The following is a 20,873-nucleotide window of genomic DNA, read 5'->3' on the forward strand; positions in this document are numbered from 1 at the left end:
AGGGTTGGTTGGTGAGTAAGTGATCCATATATAGAAGCGCCCCCACGTTTACCAACACGAGCACACACCTGTCACGCATATATACGCAGCACGAGGTCCGAAGCGCACACTTTTTGTGCTTGAGTTGAGATAAGCTCTACCAATTTCACGCCTTCAGCGTATTGTCAATCGCGAAAGAACACCTATTTACTTATCGTATTCATCATGCCTGGACGTCCACTGTGGCAGGTAAGTCGTGCTGGAGAAATTTTCATCATTTTCATGTGTGTGACTGTGATTTGTGCTTATTCGCGCCATAACCAGTATAACCAGAAGAGTCTAATCAGAATATAACCAGAATGCCAAATTGAAATTGTTATGCTATATTATTAGCAATAAAATTCTGATCATTGTGCTGTTATATTTGTTAAATATTTTTCAGACTGCTTTCTGTAAATACGTGCAAACTCGTGTACACGTGCTTTTTTGTTACTAAAAAATCGATAACTCTATAGCTGAAAAAATGCAGGATATTCAAGAAATAAAAACTTTTTCCTCCCGGTACACCGAAAAGTTATCTATTTCCAACTTTTTGACTCAGCATACGTATCTGCAATATTCTTACGAGTTTTCATTTGAGTGTTTCTAATTTTGAAATGCGTATAAACCATGAGTCATCTCGATGCACTATAGCCTACATTTGATTTAAACGTAGCGAAATCACAGGAAATCGAATTGTTTCCATGAAGGTCATTCCGTTTTTAAACAAGTGTTATAAACTTTCTGGATACATTCTGTTCATAGTATCTTTTCGCGTTTTCATCATGCAAATTTAGAAACGCCATAGTTGAAGTAAGGAACCTTAGAATAATACGATGAATTTGGATACTTACTGCGATACCATAATGCAATGTTCTGCATTTTTTAATGTCTCGTACCCCGTGAACACCTAAATATAACCCGGATTACACAGAAAGGCGCCAAGCTAAACAAGATTCGAAGCAAATTGTTTGTTCTCTCGCTAAAGGGATGGCGAAAATGAAACAGAAAAATTTGTGTCGCGATGACGACACGAGTCGCGGTGCAAGGTTTATTTACAAACAAGTCGCTTGGTATTTTCATGACTGTTGCGACCAAATTAACTCTTCCAATCTCAGAGTACGCTCGAGGTTCTTGAAGTTAACGAGAGAAATTCAGAAGTAGCCAAGTCAAGGTTCTCAAAATTTTAGAATTTATTCTATCGAGGAAATTTGAATGATATTTTTCTAATTAACTGAAACTTGGGACTGCGCTGTTTAGACTGTTGCAAAATTTCATATTTCGACTATATCTTGATCTAATTAATTTTTGCAAAGTTCGAAAGTTGAACGCGGCTAGATCTATATGTACATGTTTAAGAATAAATTCAAGTTCTAAAATAGCTCACTTTTGAAATGTTATACATGTTTTCAATATCGCGTTACCGTCAGCATCTTAATTTCATTCGTTTTGCAAGTCACTCAACACAATATGCAATATTTTAAAGATAGACTCATCATTGTTACATTAGTTGAGCAGGATAATGTGCCAAAAATTTAACATAACTTGCAACGAAGTACTTTCCAATTTTCGTAAAACCTTCTATTGTATCTGTTTTTTAACGGCGAAAAGAAAACATTGGTATCATTTTTTAATTTAAATCAAGCACCGTGTCAATTTAGAATAATTCGGATAATAGAAAATAGCAGCGAGGTCTTTTTTATTCCTTTTGTCGTTTACATGTTATTAGCAAATAATTAGCGAACAGTTACAAATATTAAAAAAATTTTTACACTATTCATTTTAATTAACATCATTTATGATTGAACACATTGACCGTCGTAATGAAAACGAATAATACTTGTGTTAAGGCACGTTAGAGATACAATTATTAAAGATGCATGTAGTTAATTTTCAAACTGGAGCACTTAATTTTCTACTTCATATTATCAGTATAATAGTAATACTATTAAAATTGTTCTCTTTTAATTATTTAATTATATTATATTTGAGGCGACAGTCACCGATGACCGCGATCGCAGTCAACATGTTAATACAAAACCTTTGATAAGATCTTACACTTACGTTAATGCAATTGCTGAGATCTTATTTATTGCTCGTGAAATTCGTTTTTATAAGAGACAAATAAATACTCGTGCAAGGTGCCCATCGAGTTGTATGTTAATGTTTGGTGTATACATATATGTAGAATGTGTTCCATGTACAAGTGTAAATATGTGTGAATGTATCGTGTATTTGTTAGGTACGTCGTATCGATGTATATTGTATTTAGTGTATAAATAGAGTGTAGTGTGTAATGTATCAACTAACGTTTCTTGCTAAATAAGATCTCGCTTTTATGATAACGTATACTGGATGTATGTAAAAATAGTAGCCGTTTTCCTATCACAAAATACATCATTTGGTACATCTTCGTAGATATTCATTTAAAAAATACTAAATTTATCGTTACATACTCTCAACTAGAATATCCCGAATTGTTCACGCGTCTGGAGATCGTTAGTAAATAATAAAACAGTATTCATAACTATACGAATTGTTGAGAATGCGTTTTTCTACGCGTCGAATATACGATCTTTTACATGTGTCGAGTGTTGCCGAATCCACCATGACCAGATTGACTAGCTCCTTTGTTGTAACCCATTTGTAAATTGAGGTGTCCTTCGCTTGCTCGGAGCTGTTCTTCGGTGAATGATCTCTTATTTTCTTCGGACATCTTCGGTCCTAGACGTGGCCCAGTGTATTCAGGATGCTTTTGCGTCTATACCAAAAGAATAGTGCGATTTATAAGTGTTCCAGATTTTTCAAAGTTTCAGAAAAATTAAAGATTTAATTATGGTATACTTACGATCCTACCAAGAGCGTACAAGCATAATGTTACTTGTGGGATGTTGCGTCTTTCGAAGAGATCAGCTGTTTGGAAGATTTCTTCTTGCGGGACACCGTACTCCTTGATAGCAGCTTGGAATCTGAAAATAATTCATATTAATTCATTATATATACATATAGTAGATAATTGTACAACTCTGTACGGAATGACTGTTTGCTTAAAACGAAAAGTTCTGAAATTTCTAAATTGGTCACAAACCGATGACAGATCTTCATTTACATACCTCTGAACATTTTCCATAAGCTGAAAGTTGGTCCCCTTGGCTTGAATCTTCTTCACTGATCCCGGAGCTAGTTTGTTGATAAGTTTGCAGAGGATAACGCCATCCTTGAGGATATCTTCGTAATTTCCTGGCGGTAGCTTTTCTCCTAGGACAGCCTCGATCCAAGCCAACACCTCAGCCTCCTGTTCCTTGTTACGAGCCTGAGAACCGGAAGTTTGCTTCGTTCATTATCGCACGCTTCCAGAATTAGAATCAAGCATTCGTCGATGAAAGCTTCGACCTATCGTTTCACGGATCTGAGATGGTCCAGCGAAGTGTGTTGCGGGGCAATTTAAAAGTGTCGAAAACGAAAATAGACCGCGACGGTGTTACGTTACCGGGCATAAAGCGGACGTCGAAAATAAAATACATCGAACGATTTGGCTTTTATTAAAACTGGCAGCAAGCAACAATGTACAGTTCTCTCTACGTTAGCCACCTGTTTCTGTGCCGTGTGAATCCTAAAGTTTTACCGATTTCTGTAAAGTCCTCTATAAAGTGCTTTAACGCGTTCATTTATAATATATTACAAACAGTCGACTGACGTAAACTAAACGTTTTGGCACCTTTCTGTGCTCGACAAATTCAATATTTATAGCAGGTAAATCAGTCTGCATACGTCATGAACTACACCAAACGACAAATTCAATCGTCTCGAAGAGAGAATTCTGTTATCTGTAAAATGTTAAGTCTTCAGAAGCAACGTGTTCTCCGTCGAACTCTCTCGAGGTATATTTTAAGATTCATCCTCGAGAAAGATCAAATTCATCTTTCGTGGATGTTTGGTGAACGTGACACGACTGTACAGGCGATTCACTAAATTTAAAATTAAATTGACCGAGTCCTTTTCTGTTTTTGCTCCAGTGTTTTGGCATTTGATCAAATTGAACATCTGCATTGAAGATGCGAATTTAAATCTTGTACACGTGAATGACATTCCTTCACCTGATATTTTTCATTCAGTATTTTGTCGCCTGTGAATAGTTCATTGTTAAAATGTTAATTTTACATCTAAGTATTTCCATTGGAGTGACTAAATAGTTAATTGGTGAAACTGAAGGATCGAGTGTATTTAATTTTTTATATACAAAAAGAAAAATAAGTGTAACTATTACACCTATAGTTTTATGTTCCAAAATTGTGGTGTATTGGTCCACGGTAGCTTATTATTAGACGCAAAGGTAAAGTAAGTCTGCAAGAGGTTATTCCTATCGGTATTCAAACCGATTTTGTAAGTTCCGTTCAAAGATGCGATAAGATCATCTATTTTGTAAGAATATTTTTTTCGGATGTAAATATGTACTTTGAACGAGTCGAAGGGGAGATTCGCGTCGAAAGCGACCACTTCAAGTCCGTTTGAAAAGTACACGATTTCTCTGGTGGCAACAAACCGCAAGTTTGTTGATACAGATAAAATCCTCGCGAGTTTATCACAATATCTTCCAATTTCATTTCTCTCCATCACACGTTTCTTCCGCGTGTCAAGAAGTAATCCAGTATTTTGGGAAAATAGCCAAAACGAAATAGCTCAAGGTCTACCGTAATTAGGATTCTACGAATAACCGCGATCGTGTGTGGTCGCTTTTCAACGAGAAATCATCAATGTACCGGCAGTCTTGATTTAATTCCACTGTTTGACTATGGCATCGTAACCCGATTACGGTCCGTTTTAAGCACTAATTCTCGTCGCGAACGAACGCGTATCCGACAGAGGACATCGAGAGTTCATCACGGATAATGATGACGTACCGGCATGTTTTTCCTCTCTCCTTTTTTTGTCGACGATCGCTTTGCCACAAGACGTATTTTCTCGAGATAGAACGACTTTTGAACGATGACGCTGACCAGAGACTAAGTCGAACGCCGTGCGTCCCGACGCTATATGCCGGTCTCCCCTCCGCCGTATCCTTTCCGCCGACATTCAGGAACGTGTATTTTTTGGCGAATTGCCCATTGGGTATTCCCACACCCCCGCCCGTAACCAGATCTTGACACTGCAGCCCTATTTGCAAGACTATGCGAGAAGCCTACTTCTAACATACATAGAAGAATCTGTCATAGAATTCATATGCGAGATTTATATAAAGGTTTATAATAATTGCCATGATCATTTCGAAGTATAATAAATCTTCTTTCTAGACATAGCTTCCACTGTTGTCCAGAATGCCTTTACAATGTCTGTACATATTTTGAACAAATGCTAAATTAAAATTAAATAAATTAAATTAAATTAAATTAAATTAAATTAAACAAATACGAAATGTATGTTAGATTCTGTACATTTATGTCGGTTCTCTACATTTTTCTATTTGTTTTAAATTTCTATCTGGTAATTCGAAATGTTTTTCAGTGTAAAATTTAATTGAAATTGCCAAAAATGACAGTAGTGTCTCAAGATGGAATCGTTCGATGATCTATTCCGATGTTTTCGTCTCAGACACGGTACAGAAATAGGCTGTGATTTGACCCAGTTATTTAGAAAAGACGTATCGATGTTTATGAGTAGTTGTCGTTTATTGTTAACGCTGACGTCGCGTGTAGACGAGAGTAATCTGTGGTTGACGACAAAATGGAAAAGTTCGAACAAGTGGGTGTGTTGTGCACAAAACGATAGTTAACTGTGGACGAACGCCAGATGAAAGATGCCGATAAGCAAAGGCGTTGTAATTCCTGGACTCTGGCCACTTCGAAGGGTGAGGCCACCGCCGAGTTTAGATTCCGTCAATCGACGCCGTTTCTCAGTTTATCGTAATATAATGGAACATCGTAGACACCTGGAACGAATTGTACATTTCTATAATCGACATTAAATCCGTAACACCCACAATGTTTTCTTAATTTTGTTTTTTCGACATGATGTTTTTTTCTTTTCTAATGATTTCAACACTTCCATTGAGAAATTCCTCAAGATCACTGTATCATTTTGTTTTTCTTTCGGTTTAACTTCCAACTAATTCTATGTCTAATGTTGAAAAATAGAATGCTTACTTTATATACAAGTTTAATAATTTCATATATTATAAAACTTAAAAGCAACAAGTGGAAGAAACATACATCTAGATATGAAGGAGGAAAGAACGGTGTAAAACTTCCTTGCTAAACATCTTTAGAAGCATACTTAGCCGTCCTACCTCTTACTTTCTTGTTTTCCTGTGACAATATATTTTCAGTAAATACTTAATGTATGTGCTTGCTGTTACTTACTAATACACTATTTGTAGTTAGTAGATGATGTATGCAGTAATTTCTTAGTAAAAATAATATATAATAGAGATGCTTTATCAGTTTGTCTGTAAAATATTGTTTATAAAATTTTTAATTTAATTAATTAAATTTAAATAAATCATTAATGCGTTTATGATACCACGGGTGTATATGTACATCCACAGATAAAAAAAGTTCTATACATCACGTACGTCTCCATGCAAGAGTACTCGATACGTTTAATTTTCCAACCTGCCGCTAGATGGCATTTGAGGCAAGAAGATTCTCACAGTCAAAAAGGTAACGACGGTGTTATTAGTAGGACAGCGAAACGTTGTGTCGTCAGCTTTGCGCAGTGGCGATATCGTAACCAATGAGGTTCTACCGAGGTGCGATTATTGCTAGTTGAAAACTTTTACCAATACCCCGCCATGACGATGTGAAATACCATCGGCTACGGCAATTTTTGAAAGTTTCTGCGGAAACTGATAATCTGTTTGTCAAAAATAAAATTCTTCTAGATTGCTGGGAGGTTTGAATGCATCTTATTTTTATGTCAGTGGTTCTCATATGACATTTTTAAACATCTGCAATGACTTCTGCAATGAATACAATATAATCTGTTGTCTGCACAATACACTTTAAGTATTTTCAGATAGAGTGCCACATTATAGGCAAAAGACATAAGTGGTATATAACAAGTAAAAAATCTGTGTTAAGAGTACTTATAATAGTTTGTTTAATATTTTAATTACAGGTTGCTGGCAAAAGGGAACCAAGTCAAGAAGCTGAAGCTCAGCAATGGATTGAAACAGTAGTTGGAGAAAGGTTTCCACCCGGTAAAATTACAAACTTTTATTATTTAATTATACATTTTTCTGTTAATAAAAAAATTTTGCTCGCTCTAACTTATCCTTATCTAATAACCTCAGAATAATATACATTAGCGTAACTAGTAAATTTGGCGCTGTTAATAAAATTAATCAATGATAACCGCATCGTTTTATACTTATGTATACATATATATTTGACTAATCTTTATCGATGCCGTTACTTTGATCACGTACTCCTGTGTATTAACTCCTGTTCTTGGGACATTGTCCAGTTCGAAAAGCGTGTCAATATTGCCACCCTCGTTTAAACCAGCGTATTATGCACAAAACTAACTGGCACCCTATAATTCCCGGATAGAAATGTTAGGCAGCGTGACGTCGCAAAGGTTAAGCTTGTTCGCTAGGTCAGTTTCTGAAATCGCTCAATAAATTTAAACGAACGTAACGTAGTATTTATATAATGTTTGTCCCGTTAATTTTATTGATGCGTAAAGTTTGAATATTTTAACACAGAGTAATAAATCACTGACGTATACTGTAGAATGAAATTGTTAGTTGCAAAGATATTGTCGTTTGTCACGACTTACGTAGGAATGTCGTAAAGGTTAGGTTTTGTAAGATGGTTGGTTGGTTGCTAGCAAGGATCGTTAGGGGTAGTTGTATCCTTCATTAAAGAATGTTCTCCTAGTAAAACGCGCGCTTTGTTACGTCATTCGAGTCACCATATTGCACGAGAAGTGGGTAGCAACCCCTACGTTTAACGTGCACCCCTGGTTCGAGAAATACGCCAAGCGTCGACGCAGTCACCTGTTACGGAGAATGTAACGTGGTGATTGTGAGCGGCTACCGAACGAATTTCCTTAGAGACTTGATTGCGCTAGAATTGCAAAGAATTATACATACTGCTTTATCGAAGGTTGTGCTGGGCTTATATGTAGTTTATTATTATACATTTTTGTGGAGGATAAAGGGGACACAAAGGTATCGATGGTCTCATTGACAATATTTGACAATACAAATATATCGGACGTTGTTTCACTGATAATATTTCATGATTATACATGTAGTAGAAAGATGCTGAATAGCCTCTATTATAACGCGGTGTAAAGACTAGTAAAATTTGTCTGATTGTTATAAACTGTGCCTACTGCATCTCGATCTCTTACATATTTCACTGAAAATTAGTATCGTGTTATAGAAGTTTTACCCGCAGATAATTTTTTTCTACGACATTGTGACTTGCTAGTTAAACGTGACAGTTTTAACAACGATTACGATCTACGTCGTAGAGTTTATGGTAAAATGAAGCTCCACATGATGATGTGACCCGCGTATACGAAGCTTTTGATGTTATTGACTCGTTTAAAATTGTACTCGGCCTCTCGTCATTCGATCGTCTCCACGTTCATCTGCGTCTATCCACTTCCTTTTCCTCCGATTCAACCCAAACATCATCGATCACTGTGGCAACGGGGCGCAATAAGATTTTGGTGCATTCCAGGATCACTGAATCCTTCGATTGTGGATGTTAGCCTGTTCCTGGAAGCTCGCAAGGCATGCTAGACACGATCTTCTTGTAGCCGCTTATATTCTTCCAAATATCTTTTTATCGTATTCGAACGTTTCAGAGTATTAAAGCTATTAACATTTGTTTGGCAAAAGGAATCTATGAAATAATATATATTTATCAAGTCAGCTTTACGTAAAAATAGTGAAAAATTATTACTGTATTAATTATTAGTTAATACAATTGTACCTTAATTTTGTTTCTTCTAGGAGAGGAAGAAGCCAAATTCAATTTTCTCTTCTAGGATAGTACGTAGGTAATGCTTTTTCCTCGGAGGGAGGGTGTGCTTACATTAGTATTGTATAAAGAAGTTGTAATTCTGTATTTAAATTCACATTTAGTTCAACTTCAATCCAAAGTTTCCGGTTTTATACTCTAAAAATTAAAATAGTCTATCATGATTAAATGTATGCAATTTACACGTATACGTCACTAGAGATGTTTATCGCTCGTTGCGTAGGAAGTAAAAGCTTCTTAGTCGGGAGCCTCGGTCGAACGACGTTTAACAATTGCTCGACGACGACGTATATTGATTTAGCGTCATCTGTTCATCATGTTACGTCGTAAGGACGCCAACGTATCAGGGCCGCATACGAGGGCTCGGATAGTCAAGTTGCAAACATTGCATTGTGTCATTTCTTCTTCCCTCTTATCTCATACACCTTTCTCAACTTCCTTCTTTACACAATGTATATGTATAGAATAAATTGAACGTAGGAGCTCTTCATACTAACAGAATGTTTACTATTCTAATTATACATAATAATCTTTGTCAATTGTTTAATATTACATTTAATTGCACATAAGTAATTCAAACAGATAATTACCCATTTAGTTACGGTTTTGAATTGTTAACTAATTCGTGATTTCTACCATACCACTTTATATCGTTGAGAACGTATCTTTAACTTTAATTGGAAAGACGTGGAGTTTAAAGGAAGGGAAGTGTCAGTCATCCGTTTGTCACGGTAGCACAAGTAGCTTCCTAGCATCAGGGGACCAGCAGACGTTTGAGGGATTTATGGCTTTCCCGCCACGTTGACGTCAACGTCGACGGATCGATACGTCGCGTTTCTGGTCTTAGCTTTTTCTTTATTCAATAGAATCTGTTGGTCACGTCCCTTAAGGACATCAAGTAGACGAGAGCTGTCGACATGTCGAACGGTTCGTCATCTAACATCGCGTAACGTCACGAAAGTTCGTAGTTACTAGGGTAGCAACGACGGGTAGTAGATGAATTTATGGTTCTCTCACCGACCCTGCTCTTCGTGTGTTGGTGCTATACTCCACCACAGATATTTGAAAAATAAGGAAACTTTTCTCAGGAAAAAGTCGCGTGTCTCGATGATTCGTCTCGATAAAAGGGTTCCCTGGAGAAACGTGAACGGATGTCACTTGTCCATCAAAAGATCGTCAATGACGTCATTCCGAGACAAGCCTACCAGGATTACAGCCTCGGGGTAGATTTACGACCAAACGCAACAGGTTATTGCCAGGGGGTATGTCTCATCTAGGAGTGAGTACAAAGGGGCGTGTTTTAGTTCTGGAGATCGATGAAACCAGACTTCGTGTTCCTCTTGCACGAATCGTTTATGTACACGTGTTTGTCTAGTAAAAAATATATGTTGTTAAAACAATTTTTTATTTTTATACATATGCATTATTCAAATATTGATAATTTATAATAATGCAAATTACAGAAACCCACTAACTTCACCGTATAAATAAGAACAACTGACCGGTACAGTTATCGTTGCAAAAATGGAGGGAAACTAGATTTTGTACTTACGCGGGATAATTCAACCACTCGAGACCTGTTGCTCGGAGTTGACCGTAAATTCGAGCCATAGATGTTGTCCTGATGAAAATCGTGTGTTTGACGTCTTTATGACATGAAACTGACGGTAAATCGATACCAAGGCACGCAAGCGTTACTGCTTGCAATTAGAATTCCTCTGGAATATATTATTTTCCCTTCACCTAATAAAACATATTAAATAAATTATGCATTATCTAACGTTGCGTATTTGTTTATTTTTAACAACAATTAGTTTTCAATTTTATTAGAAAATTAATCATGTAGAAAATTATAACTCACGGTAATTTTAAAAATTTACTTAGCTATCTTTATCCAATAAATTACCTTCAAAGCACAGTTCCAATAATAATTTCTGTCTTCTGCTTAAATCAAGATGTTTATAAGAATTTATAACAATTTTACGATATACATATACGAATAAACGAAGAAGCATGGTCAGAGTGGGTCTATCGATTTTACGTCAAATTTCGCGAGACATGACGACTACGACGTGTCAAAGTAACAGGATAGTATCTAAACTTAAAATAGTATCGATTCACCAATACATGTTGTTGAAACTTGCGACTCGATATTTTTTTGACGCGTAGCATCGGAACAAACGAAGACAATATTAAGGCACCTAACGTCTGAAAAATATCAGGCCACCATCACTGACAGTGTTTGCCCAAGCATAAAAGAAAGCGGCAAAGAATTGTGGGGAACGTGAACCATGTCTGAAGGTAGTTTATCGATTTTCTGTCATCTTCCTACGTTTACGATATCTCATCGCGTTTCGACGCTATCAGGAACGTATCAGCATGTTACGTTTATTTATTTCGTTTACCCGCGTTGATCCAGAGAGGTGGATGCTGCTACAGCATGTTGTCCGAAGCCATCGTGAAAAGGCGTCTGATTTGGCTCGACTTGTTTCACTTGCATATTGCATACTCGAAGCACGTCGCATGTTCTCGCTTGAAAATTATTTTATTTTCTATTCGTAATCTAAAAATATACATATATAGTTACTTAATCGAATGAAATTCAACCATGTATTACAACCGAATGTCGAATGCTCATAACCAGATAACAAGCACATAATCATCAATCACATAATCAGATTCGTGTTAAAAGTAAGTATTTAGTATCGTCTCCTTCACTGGAAACCACGTGACACTTCGTCCTTGCAGGATCAGGATAGTAGTTCTCTGAACAATTGCTGTGCGCTGTTTTCTTTAAAAATGTTCCGAAAGAATTAGTGATTGACATTACGAAATACAATAATAAAATCTGAAGAAAGCAATGCACCTTTGAATTAGAGAATAAAATATTATTATTACTATTATTGCTCAGATAGCCATACACTTTTACTTTAAAATTCTAACTTGAAATATTTCGCATGCATTTTTGCTTTTTTTAAAACATTTGTTAATGGGTCATTTTTATCACTTCGATGATGGAATTTGTCATTATGCGCGAAGAAAAAACACATAGATATATGTAGGCATAAGTAAATACCAATATCAACCGTTGCTCTTGCCGACCGCAGCGCTTTCTCCTATAGTTCGTGCATCGATACAATTTACCAAGCTGTTCACCAGATAGCGTCCCGCATCAATAGGTTCGATATATCGAAACGTCAGCCAGTCAAAGTGGGAGAAAAAGGAAGTTGACACAAAACGATACATGCTTGACATGTGGACCTGCAAGCTCTTTGATCAAAATGCGCTCCTGGTAACTGGAGATGCATTGTGTCTTTCGAATGGCGACAAGAGTGCTTCGTTGCAAACTCAGGACAACTGCAAGACAATGATGGCGTTGATCGAGACACCAGTCAAGTGAAAAAAGAGCGAATGACGGAAGATGAAGGCGGTCTTTCCTGATCCTTCGGTTGACCAGCAAAAAATGCCAAGCCCCCTTGGCGCGCCTCTTGGCATAATGGGGCGCCATGAACGAGTGCTGGTGCATTCAGCCTCTGTTATTATTTCTCGACAATCTCGAGTATAGTGGGAGGTAGCAAAGGGGAAGTTAAAAAAGAGAAACTGTTCGTTCGTTCGTTCAGGCTGATAATTGCGCGGTATCGGACAATGAAAATCGATGGCTAGAGCGAAGTGCGCATGTCATCCGTTCACGGAACTCGAATTTGTTACGAGGGAAACGTAACACCGGGGAATCCGTAGGTACTTCAAACAAATAAATGTATTTTACGTAAAATGACAAAGATTTAGTCTTCCTGATTGTTCCAATGATTTCATAATAGTGGTTCGATTATATACAATTTCTATCGAAAATTTCAAATAATGGAAAATATATCTTATACAAAGGTAGGGATTCGCTGACTCATCGAGACATTACAAAGATGTTGGAGGTATTACATACCATTCAGAAAATATTTATTAATATGAAGGGTATCGGATGATTTTTATTTGGAGCGACACTGGTGCTATGGTGGTGCTGTTGCTGTCCCAGATATCTATTATCAAGATTTGATGATTGCATGCTTTGTCACGGGAAAAAAATGATTTTTTTCTTCTGTTATCCTGGTGTCACTGTGGTTCCTGACATTCTTTTAACTGTTAACACGTTCGCTTATCCTTTTTCTACGGATTTTACAGTAGCCTCTTCGTTAAATTCAACCAATCAATTGAACTGACTAAATAATATATGTGTATGTATTTCAGGCGTGAGTTACGAAGATGCTTTAAGGGATGGTGTACTACTTTGTAAACTAATGAACAAACTACAGCCAGGTCTTGTTACAAAAATCAATACTTCTGGTGGTGATTATAAGATGATGGACAATCTCAATCAGTATGTATCATGCGTAATAAGTATTTTCATTTATAGTTATATCCTAATGTAGTGATTTATTAAATATCTGTTACATTTGCAAAATCCATTGAAATCCCTTTGATTTATAAAGTAAAGCTTTCTTCTTTAATTTCATGTTTCCCTGCTGCTCATTCGACTTTACGCAATCGACAGTGTTTTGCTTTCGAGCGATTCTCGACTGCAACCTATCGATGTCGAAAGAGCATTGCTTACAGTAACTCGTTGAAATCGAGAGATCAAGCGATATTCGATTATTGATCTCGAAGTGTCGCTTCGAGAGTCTTCATACTATTACCGCGAAACACGAGTGCGCTATCTTTTCGAGACTAATAAACGGTTCGAATGTCGTGGCGTGAATATATTATTTAGTATATTGTAAGTATATTGTTATTTTCCGTTAATATCTTTTTGAGTTCGTGTTCAAACGGGCGTGACATCATTTTCATTTAATAGAGTATATTTAACCAAAATTTATAAGTTTTCAGATTCTATAACTTTTAGATCCTTAAATTTTTAAATCCTCGAAATTACACGTTTCCAAATTTTCTAAAGTCCCTAAATTTCTTTCTATAATGAGAGCACGAATTTCACTCCTAACTCGTTTGATTAGTCGTTATACAATAAAGCTAAAAGTTACAGCGTGTTAGATACAAATGTAATTAAACCAGCAAAGTGTACGGAAAATATCTTAATAATTTCTTTGGACAAGGTGCAGCGACCATGACGTTTTCTTGCATCTGATCGTTTCATTGCGTGCGCATGACAGCAATTGGCGCGTTTTCAATGTTTGAGAGCGCTTTCCTAAGTAGTGGGGCAAACGATGCGCAGCGCGGCCACTCCGCGTTACTCCCTTTTTATGCGGAGTGCAGAAATGATATAGAAGTTATACATCCCTGTCACAAACTTCTGTTCTTTCCTGCGTTCTTAATAACAAGAGAGACCGTTAACACTGGCCTGCCTCACGTTTCTTGCATTATGTCGTCTCGGTATCGACAAAATGGCGACTTCGTAGACGAGCGACACTTGTATTTAAAGCTCATGTTTTTAATTTTACGATACTTTTCAAAATTAAAAGTATTCCTCTTCTATTCCGCATTATAAATATTGTTATAGTAGATTTGTAATATCTATTAAAACAATCAAATACGTTGGATTTTCACGACAATATAAATTGTTGAATGAATTTATAAATGTAAAATACATTTCATCGAAATATTTATCATATGCGGGGTAATTTAAAAATAATGCACATTCATCTTATTTGTTAGCACAATCGTTTAGAAGCTATTTATTAGTAGAATTATGTTATTGTTATTTAATGAGTTATTAATTTGCGAATTGCATACAAGTAAATACTTGTTATGGGATTAAAGAGATTTCAATGATTATTAGGTGATTAGGACAATTACCTATAATCGTGTTACTTTCGTTTTCTGTTCTCCTGTTAAAAAGATACACTGCACGCGTTAATTCTGTGCAGTGCCTAACGTTATGTACTATGTATTTCAGGTTCCAGAAGGCTTGTGTGAAATATGGAGTTCCTGACGTAGACCTGTTCCAAGCAGTTGATCTTATAGAAAGGAAAAATATTGCGCAAGTGACCAACACCATCTTCGCTATCGGTCGCACTGTAATAATCTTTATTGAGAACATATTTTTTAGTTATACATGTATTTAATATTTCATGCAATCTTTATAAAATTGACGAAACAATATCGATTTTTAGACATACAGACACCCAGAATGGCGTGGCCCTTGGTTAGGACCAAAACCAGCAGAAGAGAACAAACGACACTTTACGGAGGAGCAATTAAGAGCTGGTGAAGGTCTTATTGGTCTTCAAGCTGGTACGAATAAAGGTGCTACTCAAGCTGGTCAGAATTTCGGTGCCACCAGAAAAATTCTTCTTGGAAAATAATGTTTATGAAACGGTCTATGAATCCGCATTCGTGTCATACAGCAGATGTCGATGAAAATATAATTAACCTTATTAATAGTTATGATTTAGTTGTAATTAATAGACTGTAGCATAAATCCATATAAAAATTATCAGATTTCATCAATCAGATTTAAATCTGCAATGCCATAATCTCTACTGTATTATTGCTACAGTTTACTAAAAGAAAATATTGGAATAAATTGCCCCAATAAATACACAGCTATCAAGATTAATGGATACGAGTTTAATATGATTGAGCGAGCGAGCCGAAGGCGAGCGAAGCTCTTATACTTGACTTTGCAACTTATTTGTCCGCGTTTTTCTTTTGCACCACTCAACCAATTCTCATCAAATTTTGCACGCACATGCGTATGTACATCCAGATGGACATAGAAAAAAAAATTTTTAATCGGACTTGCCACGGAGGAATTAAACCTAAAAAATAAGGGTCCGAACACGCATATAAGAAAAATAAAAAAATGAATATTTCGGCACTTTGGCGACGTAGTATGGTTCCTGAGGCATTTAGAAACAAATTTCTATTAGGGTTTGATGCGTTTTGATGCCTAATAAAGCCAGAAAATCAATTTTTGTCGAATTCGGTCGAAAACGGTACAGGTGGCGCCATCTAGCGGCGAGCGGCGGAACTACGAAAAACTAAAATTTCGATTTTCTCGAAAACTAAGGACTTTTCCGAAATTCTGAGATATACGAATTGTTCCTTGTTGCCTGCGGAATCGAACGAATATAATTAAAGCCTGCTAGGACCATTATTAAAGAAAATAGAAAAATAGCCCATTTCATGGACTAAAAAATTGCCGTCCATCTAGCGGTGAAAGTTGGAACTACAAAAATAGAAAATTTCGATTTTCTCGAAAACTAGGGATTTTTCCGAAATTCTGAGATATACAAAATGTTCCTTGTTGCCTACGGAATCGAACGAATATAATTAAAGCCTGCTAAGATCATTATTAAAGAAAATAGAAAAATAGCCCATTTCATGGACTAAAAAATTGCCGTCCATCTAGCGGTAAAAGTTGGAACTACAAAAATATAAAAATTCGATTTTCTCGAAAATTAGCGAAAATTACTGTGTATTCGGGCATATGTTTTTTCAATTTAGTTCACAGTTTCGCCGCTAGACGGCGCCACAAATTTTCTCCATAAAATGGCATTTTTTTTATTTTCCTTATTAAACCCTTTAGCAAGCTTCTATTGCATTATCGTGCTTCTAATGCGATTACATAACACTTTCTGAGCCTCAGAAGTACTCAAAGTTTGCTAATTTTCGAGAAAATCGAATTTTTATATTTTTGTAGTTCCAACTTTCACCGCTAGATGGACGGCAATTTTTTAGTCCATGAAATGGGCTATTTTTCTATTTTCTTTAATAATGGTCCTAGCAGGCTTTAATTATATTCGTTCGATTCCGCAGGCAACAAGGAACAATTCGTATATCTCAGAATTTCGGAAAAGTCCCTAGTTTTCGAGAAAATCGAAATTTTCTATTTTTGTAGTTCCAACTTTCACCGCTAGATGGACGGCAATTTTTTAGTCCATGAAATGGGCTATTTTTCTATTTTCTTTAATAATGGTCCTAGCAGGCTTTAATTATATTCGTTCGATTCCGCAGGCAACAAGGAACAATTCGTATATCTCAGAATTTCGGAAAAGTCCCTAGTTTTCGAGAAAATCGAAATTTTCTATTTTTGTAGTTCCAACTTTCACCGCTAGATGGACGGCAATTTTTTAGTCCATGAAATGGGCTATTTTTCTATTTTCTTTAATAATGGTCCTAGCAGGCTTTAATTATATTCGTTCGATTCCGCAGGCAACAAGGAACAATTCGTATATCTCAGAATTTCGGAAAAGTCCCTAGTTTTCGAGAAAATCGAAATTTTCTATTTTTGTAGTTCCAACTTTCACCGCTAGATGGACGGCAATTTTTTAGTCCATGAAATGGGCTATTTTTCTATTTTCTTTAATAATGGTCCTAGCAGGCTTTAATTATATTCGTTCGATTCCGCAGGCAACAAGGAACAATTCGTATATCTCAGAATTTCGGAAAAGTCCTTAGTTTTCGAGAAAATCGAAATTTTAGTTTTTCGTAGTTCCGCCGCTCGCCGCTAGATGGCGCCACCTGTACCGTTTTCGACCGAATTCGACAAAAATTGATTTTCTGGCTTTATTAGGCATCAAAACGCATCAAACCCTAATAGAAATTTGTTTCTAAATGCCTCAGGATCCATACTACGTCGTTAAAGTGCCGAAATATTGCAATTTACACGCGCAGTAGAATTGACATAGGCGGCTCATATACGTATCGGAATGCTGACACAAAATAATTAATTACTCATTACCCGTACATTATTTATGAACTTTCATGATCGTACCATGTAAATAATGCATTATTGACCATTCTTCAATCATAAAAGTGTGCAAAATATATCGACAAAACCTGTAATTAATTATTCAAAATGACCTCGTGTATACCGCTTGTCACCGTGGCTGGCCTTAGGTTATTAGTTAATAACTAATTAATTTCATTAAAAATCTGAACAAATATGATACGAGAAAGTAGCTGAGGGATCACTGAACATTCTTTTATAATAAAAGTGCATAAATTGTGTTTAGAAAATGTGTTATTAATTATTTCTAATTAACTCATGTGTACGATGTATTCCGCCGACTTCGTGATGAATATTAATTAATAACTAATTATTTACAATAAAAATATGAACATATGTGATATGAGAAAGTAGCTAGGGAATCACTGAACATTCTTTAATCATAAAAGTTGATAGACTGTGCTCAGGAAATGAGTAATTAACGATTTTGCATACTCATTATCGTGTATATTCCTCCTGCGCGCCGCCCGCGCATGCCTCGGAGGAATAATTACCATATCCCCGTAGACTTTAATGCAAAATTGTATTTGCTCGCGCTTATGTACTTGACTTTTCAATTTTTTTATCCACGTTTTTCTCTTGCACCACTCAACCAATTCAACCGGATGACACGGTTGACAATTTTTGCTTTAGCGTGAAATTTACTCGCTCGCTCAACATTGTTAGGTTAGGCGCGGAGCGCCTCAATCAAACAGACCTAGTATATCCTATTCATGCAATGATGTTCATATTTCGTATATGCAAGTGCATCCGTTTGCCCGTAGTATAACACATCAGTGTACGTTCAATACAAATCCACGTTTGTGGTTGACACATAAATCGTTCTTGCGTACATGTAGTACATATTCGTACTAGCGTACGCAGGTAGAGAAGCACTACATGACGATGAGCCATGTACGTGACAGCAACGATGAGTGGGCGTGACGTGTACGTATACGCATTACACGCATTCCTCGAACAGTTTCTACACCGCAAGGCTCCCCATTGATCAGACAAGCATGTCACGCGAGGAGGTCAATAATCCAGTAGTAATCCATTGGAGTTTCATTCGTAACTCATCGAAGAAAACATAAGAAAAAGTGCATACTTATTTAAATACTACCACTTATTTTAATATTTTAAGGAATTCTCGTATTTGCAATATTTATGGCGTTGAATTATTATGTTTAAAGAAATGTCTACTTGCGTATATCTTAATTTAAAACTTCAATTTATTTACACATTAAATTACTGTTAAGTATTATTCTTTTGTAATGGAACTTAATTTTGGTTCATCTTACATTTTAGGCTATTAAATGAAATATTATAATGACTCAAATAATACAACTAAAGAAAATATTGCAAAGTAATTAATTTAAAAAGCTGTAAAATCTATATAACCCGTAATAACAATATTTGCACAATATTTTTTCAGCTCTTAAATTAATTGGTACTATAATATAATGTTTTATTCTACTGCAATATAAACGAAACAGTAATAGGTTTTGTAAGAATTGCTGGTTTTTTGCATTTACTGTCTGATCAATTTGTATAGCATATGTATATAGGGTAACATCGATATTTCAAATGAAACATACTTTATCCGATAATAACATATGGTTATCCGATACTTAGTCTGCGACTGCACATTTCTAAGAAACATTGCGAGGTCAATGAAACGAGAGCGGGAAATCTCGACATCTCTCGGTCCCGAGAAATGACGTGTTAGCTGGTCGGACGTGGGGCAGGCCAGTTCTCGGAGTTCCCCTGTAGTAAAATTGTATGAACGGCAAGGAACTTTGTTAATCTGACCGTTGAGAAGCTTGTAACCTCTTTGAGATCTACATTTCTAATTGTATAACGTATTGTAGTAGCCGGGTCGCAAAGAAAATAGAAAGTACATCAACACCCACGCCGATAAGAAACTTAAACTTCTTTGTTTATTCTGTGTTCCTATTGAAAGGGGAGCGTTGCGGAGTGGCCGCTCCGCGCATCACTGCACCCCACTATTCTTCACGCACTCGTAAACCGCGTATATACGAATCATGTTCACTTTTCAGATCTTTTCTACCGTGACTGTAATTACGTATTTGTAACATCGAACACTGATTACACAATCCACCATTATTTAATAGCTTTTGTAGTTGCAGTATTCCTTGCAAAGTATTAATTTTCTTTCGGCAAATTTGATACAGTACCAAATTATTACGATTGATAATGATTTTTCATAATTAACAATGTGTAATGTAATTAACACTTATTTTCATCCAACATATGTTTGAGACATATACAATTATGTTATCTGTAACGAAATAATAAGAACGTTTCTTTTTGTTAACTATAAAAAATATTTTTATCTAATGATATCATTATATAAAATGATAATTCAAATATATAAGCTATTCATGGATGTTCAATAAGTAAATTGGTTTCTTGCTTCGTTTCAGTAAATGCGTATGTGCGTAGATACGTGATATCTGTGGTTTATCTGCTATGAAAGGCTCTTTGTTTTCCTGATGTTCTGCTCATACGGAGTTCATTGGTACGTTTCCACGATGTTCCGTACTGTAACATTCATTGCAATCGAATCTCAGTGACCTACAAACGGATTATCCGTCTTCAACGTATCAACACACCTCTTTAATTAATATGTATTCCGAGTAATAGGTCGATTCAAGTCGATCGACAAACGTGTTTTGCAATTATAGCATTGCATTGAACGTTCTGCAGAATGGAGTTCATCCTTCAAGGACACTTAAAGGTTAACTTTATTGCATTAGCATCAGTTATCAAAAGACTTCTTGGTTAATATGTAAATTGTATTAATAGAAAATAGTTAACAAAAAAAAAAAAAAAAAATAACGTGCGTCAATATATTCATCTTTTTATTTATTAATATATTTACCTGTTTACATCTTTTGGATGGCATTATTTATAGATAAGATAAACTGGAATTCTCAAAGTGTAGAATCAAACATTTGAATAAAAAAATGTTAAAATTCATTATTCAAATTTCAAAAACCAGCGAGTAATTCTTGAATGGGTCTTGCTGCAATATGTTTATTGGTATTTTATGTAGGGGAGAGTACGATATTTGCGCACTGACTCAACTTCAAAGGTCCCTAATGTAAAGGTGCAATTTTGTT

General features: G+C 35.9%; 2 protein-coding genes, 2 long non-coding RNA genes and 1 other non-coding gene across 14 annotated transcripts in view; 2 read left to right on the forward strand and 3 right to left on the reverse strand.

Annotated features, from left to right (window-relative positions):
* Positions 1–70: 70 nt before the first annotated feature.
* On the forward strand, positions 71–15,573 carry LOC105664244 (muscle-specific protein 20). The gene is made up of 5 exons (XM_012297954.2): positions 71–228; positions 7,132–7,213; positions 13,251–13,380; positions 14,911–15,031; positions 15,128–15,573. The coding sequence occupies exons 1-5, from the start codon at positions 205–207 to the stop codon at positions 15,317–15,319; spliced, it is 549 nt and encodes a 182-aa protein (XP_012153344.1). The 5' UTR covers positions 71–204; the 3' UTR covers positions 15,320–15,573.
* LOC100877187 (myophilin) lies at positions 1,701–5,077 on the reverse strand. Its single transcript, XM_003708611.3, has 4 exons — positions 4,920–5,077; positions 3,132–3,331; positions 2,867–2,987; positions 1,701–2,779 (listed from the first exon to the last, which is right to left on the reverse strand). Exons 1-4 carry the CDS (start codon positions 4,923–4,925, stop codon positions 2,597–2,599), a joined length of 510 nt encoding a protein of 169 aa, XP_003708659.1. The 5' UTR covers positions 4,926–5,077; the 3' UTR covers positions 1,701–2,596.
* Positions 6,719–6,859, forward strand: LOC143265719 (U4 spliceosomal RNA). Its single transcript, XR_013040401.1, has one exon. It is a non-coding gene; the product is annotated as a U4 spliceosomal RNA (small nuclear RNA).
* On the reverse strand, positions 7,090–13,251 carry LOC105664243 (uncharacterized). Of its 6 annotated transcripts, none has more exons than XR_001097456.2 (4): positions 10,873–13,251; positions 10,564–10,754; positions 8,964–10,382; positions 7,090–8,873 (listed from the first exon to the last, which is right to left on the reverse strand). It is a non-coding gene; the product is annotated as an uncharacterized LOC105664243 (long non-coding RNA). The 6 variants fall into 6 exon arrangements; XR_013040349.1 differs by having other exon boundaries at positions 8,964–9,503; positions 9,602–10,754; XR_013040348.1 differs by having other exon boundaries at positions 8,964–9,518; positions 9,602–10,754.
* A 1,928-nt stretch (positions 15,574–17,501) lies between the features above and the next one.
* Positions 17,502–20,873, reverse strand: part of LOC105664241 (uncharacterized) — a 28,884-nt gene continuing 25,512 nt past the window's right edge. For 2 of the 5 annotated variants that reach the window (XR_013040340.1, XR_013040339.1), the window contains one exon: positions 17,502–20,292. This is a non-coding gene — a long non-coding RNA (uncharacterized LOC105664241). Of the gene's footprint in view, positions 20,293–20,363; positions 20,528–20,632; positions 20,763–20,873 lie in introns of those variants that run through there. The other 3 variants (XR_013040342.1, XR_013040343.1, XR_013040341.1) reach the window with 3 other exon arrangements.

The sequence above is a fragment of the Megachile rotundata genome, chromosome 13 (genome assembly GCF_050947335.1).
Source record: "Megachile rotundata isolate GNS110a chromosome 13, iyMegRotu1, whole genome shotgun sequence".
In the NCBI taxonomy this organism is placed as follows: Eukaryota; Metazoa; Arthropoda; class Insecta; order Hymenoptera; family Megachilidae; genus Megachile; species Megachile rotundata.

What these genes read in the sequence shown, in the direction of transcription:
- LOC105664244 (XM_012297954.2), top strand. Translation starts at nt 205, where the DNA reads ATGCCTGGACGTCCACTGTGGCAG. An exon ending in CTGGACGTCCACTGTGGCAG is followed by an intron (nt 229 to 7,131) that starts GTAAGTCGTGCT and finishes TTTTAATTACAG; the next exon opens with GTTGCTGGCAAAAGGGAACC. An exon ending in TCTTCGCTATCGGTCGCACT is followed by an intron (nt 15,032 to 15,127) that starts GTAATAATCTTT and finishes ATCGATTTTTAG; the next exon opens with ACATACAGACACCCAGAATG.
- LOC100877187 (XM_003708611.3), bottom strand. An exon ending in CTTATGGAAAATGTTCAGAG is followed by an intron (nt 2,988 to 3,131) that starts GTATGTAAATGA and finishes AATTATTTTCAG; the next exon opens with ATTCCAAGCTGCTATCAAGG. An exon ending in TGTACGCTCTTGGTAGGATC is followed by an intron (nt 2,780 to 2,866) that starts GTAAGTATACCA and finishes CTTTTGGTATAG; the next exon opens with ACGCAAAAGCATCCTGAATA.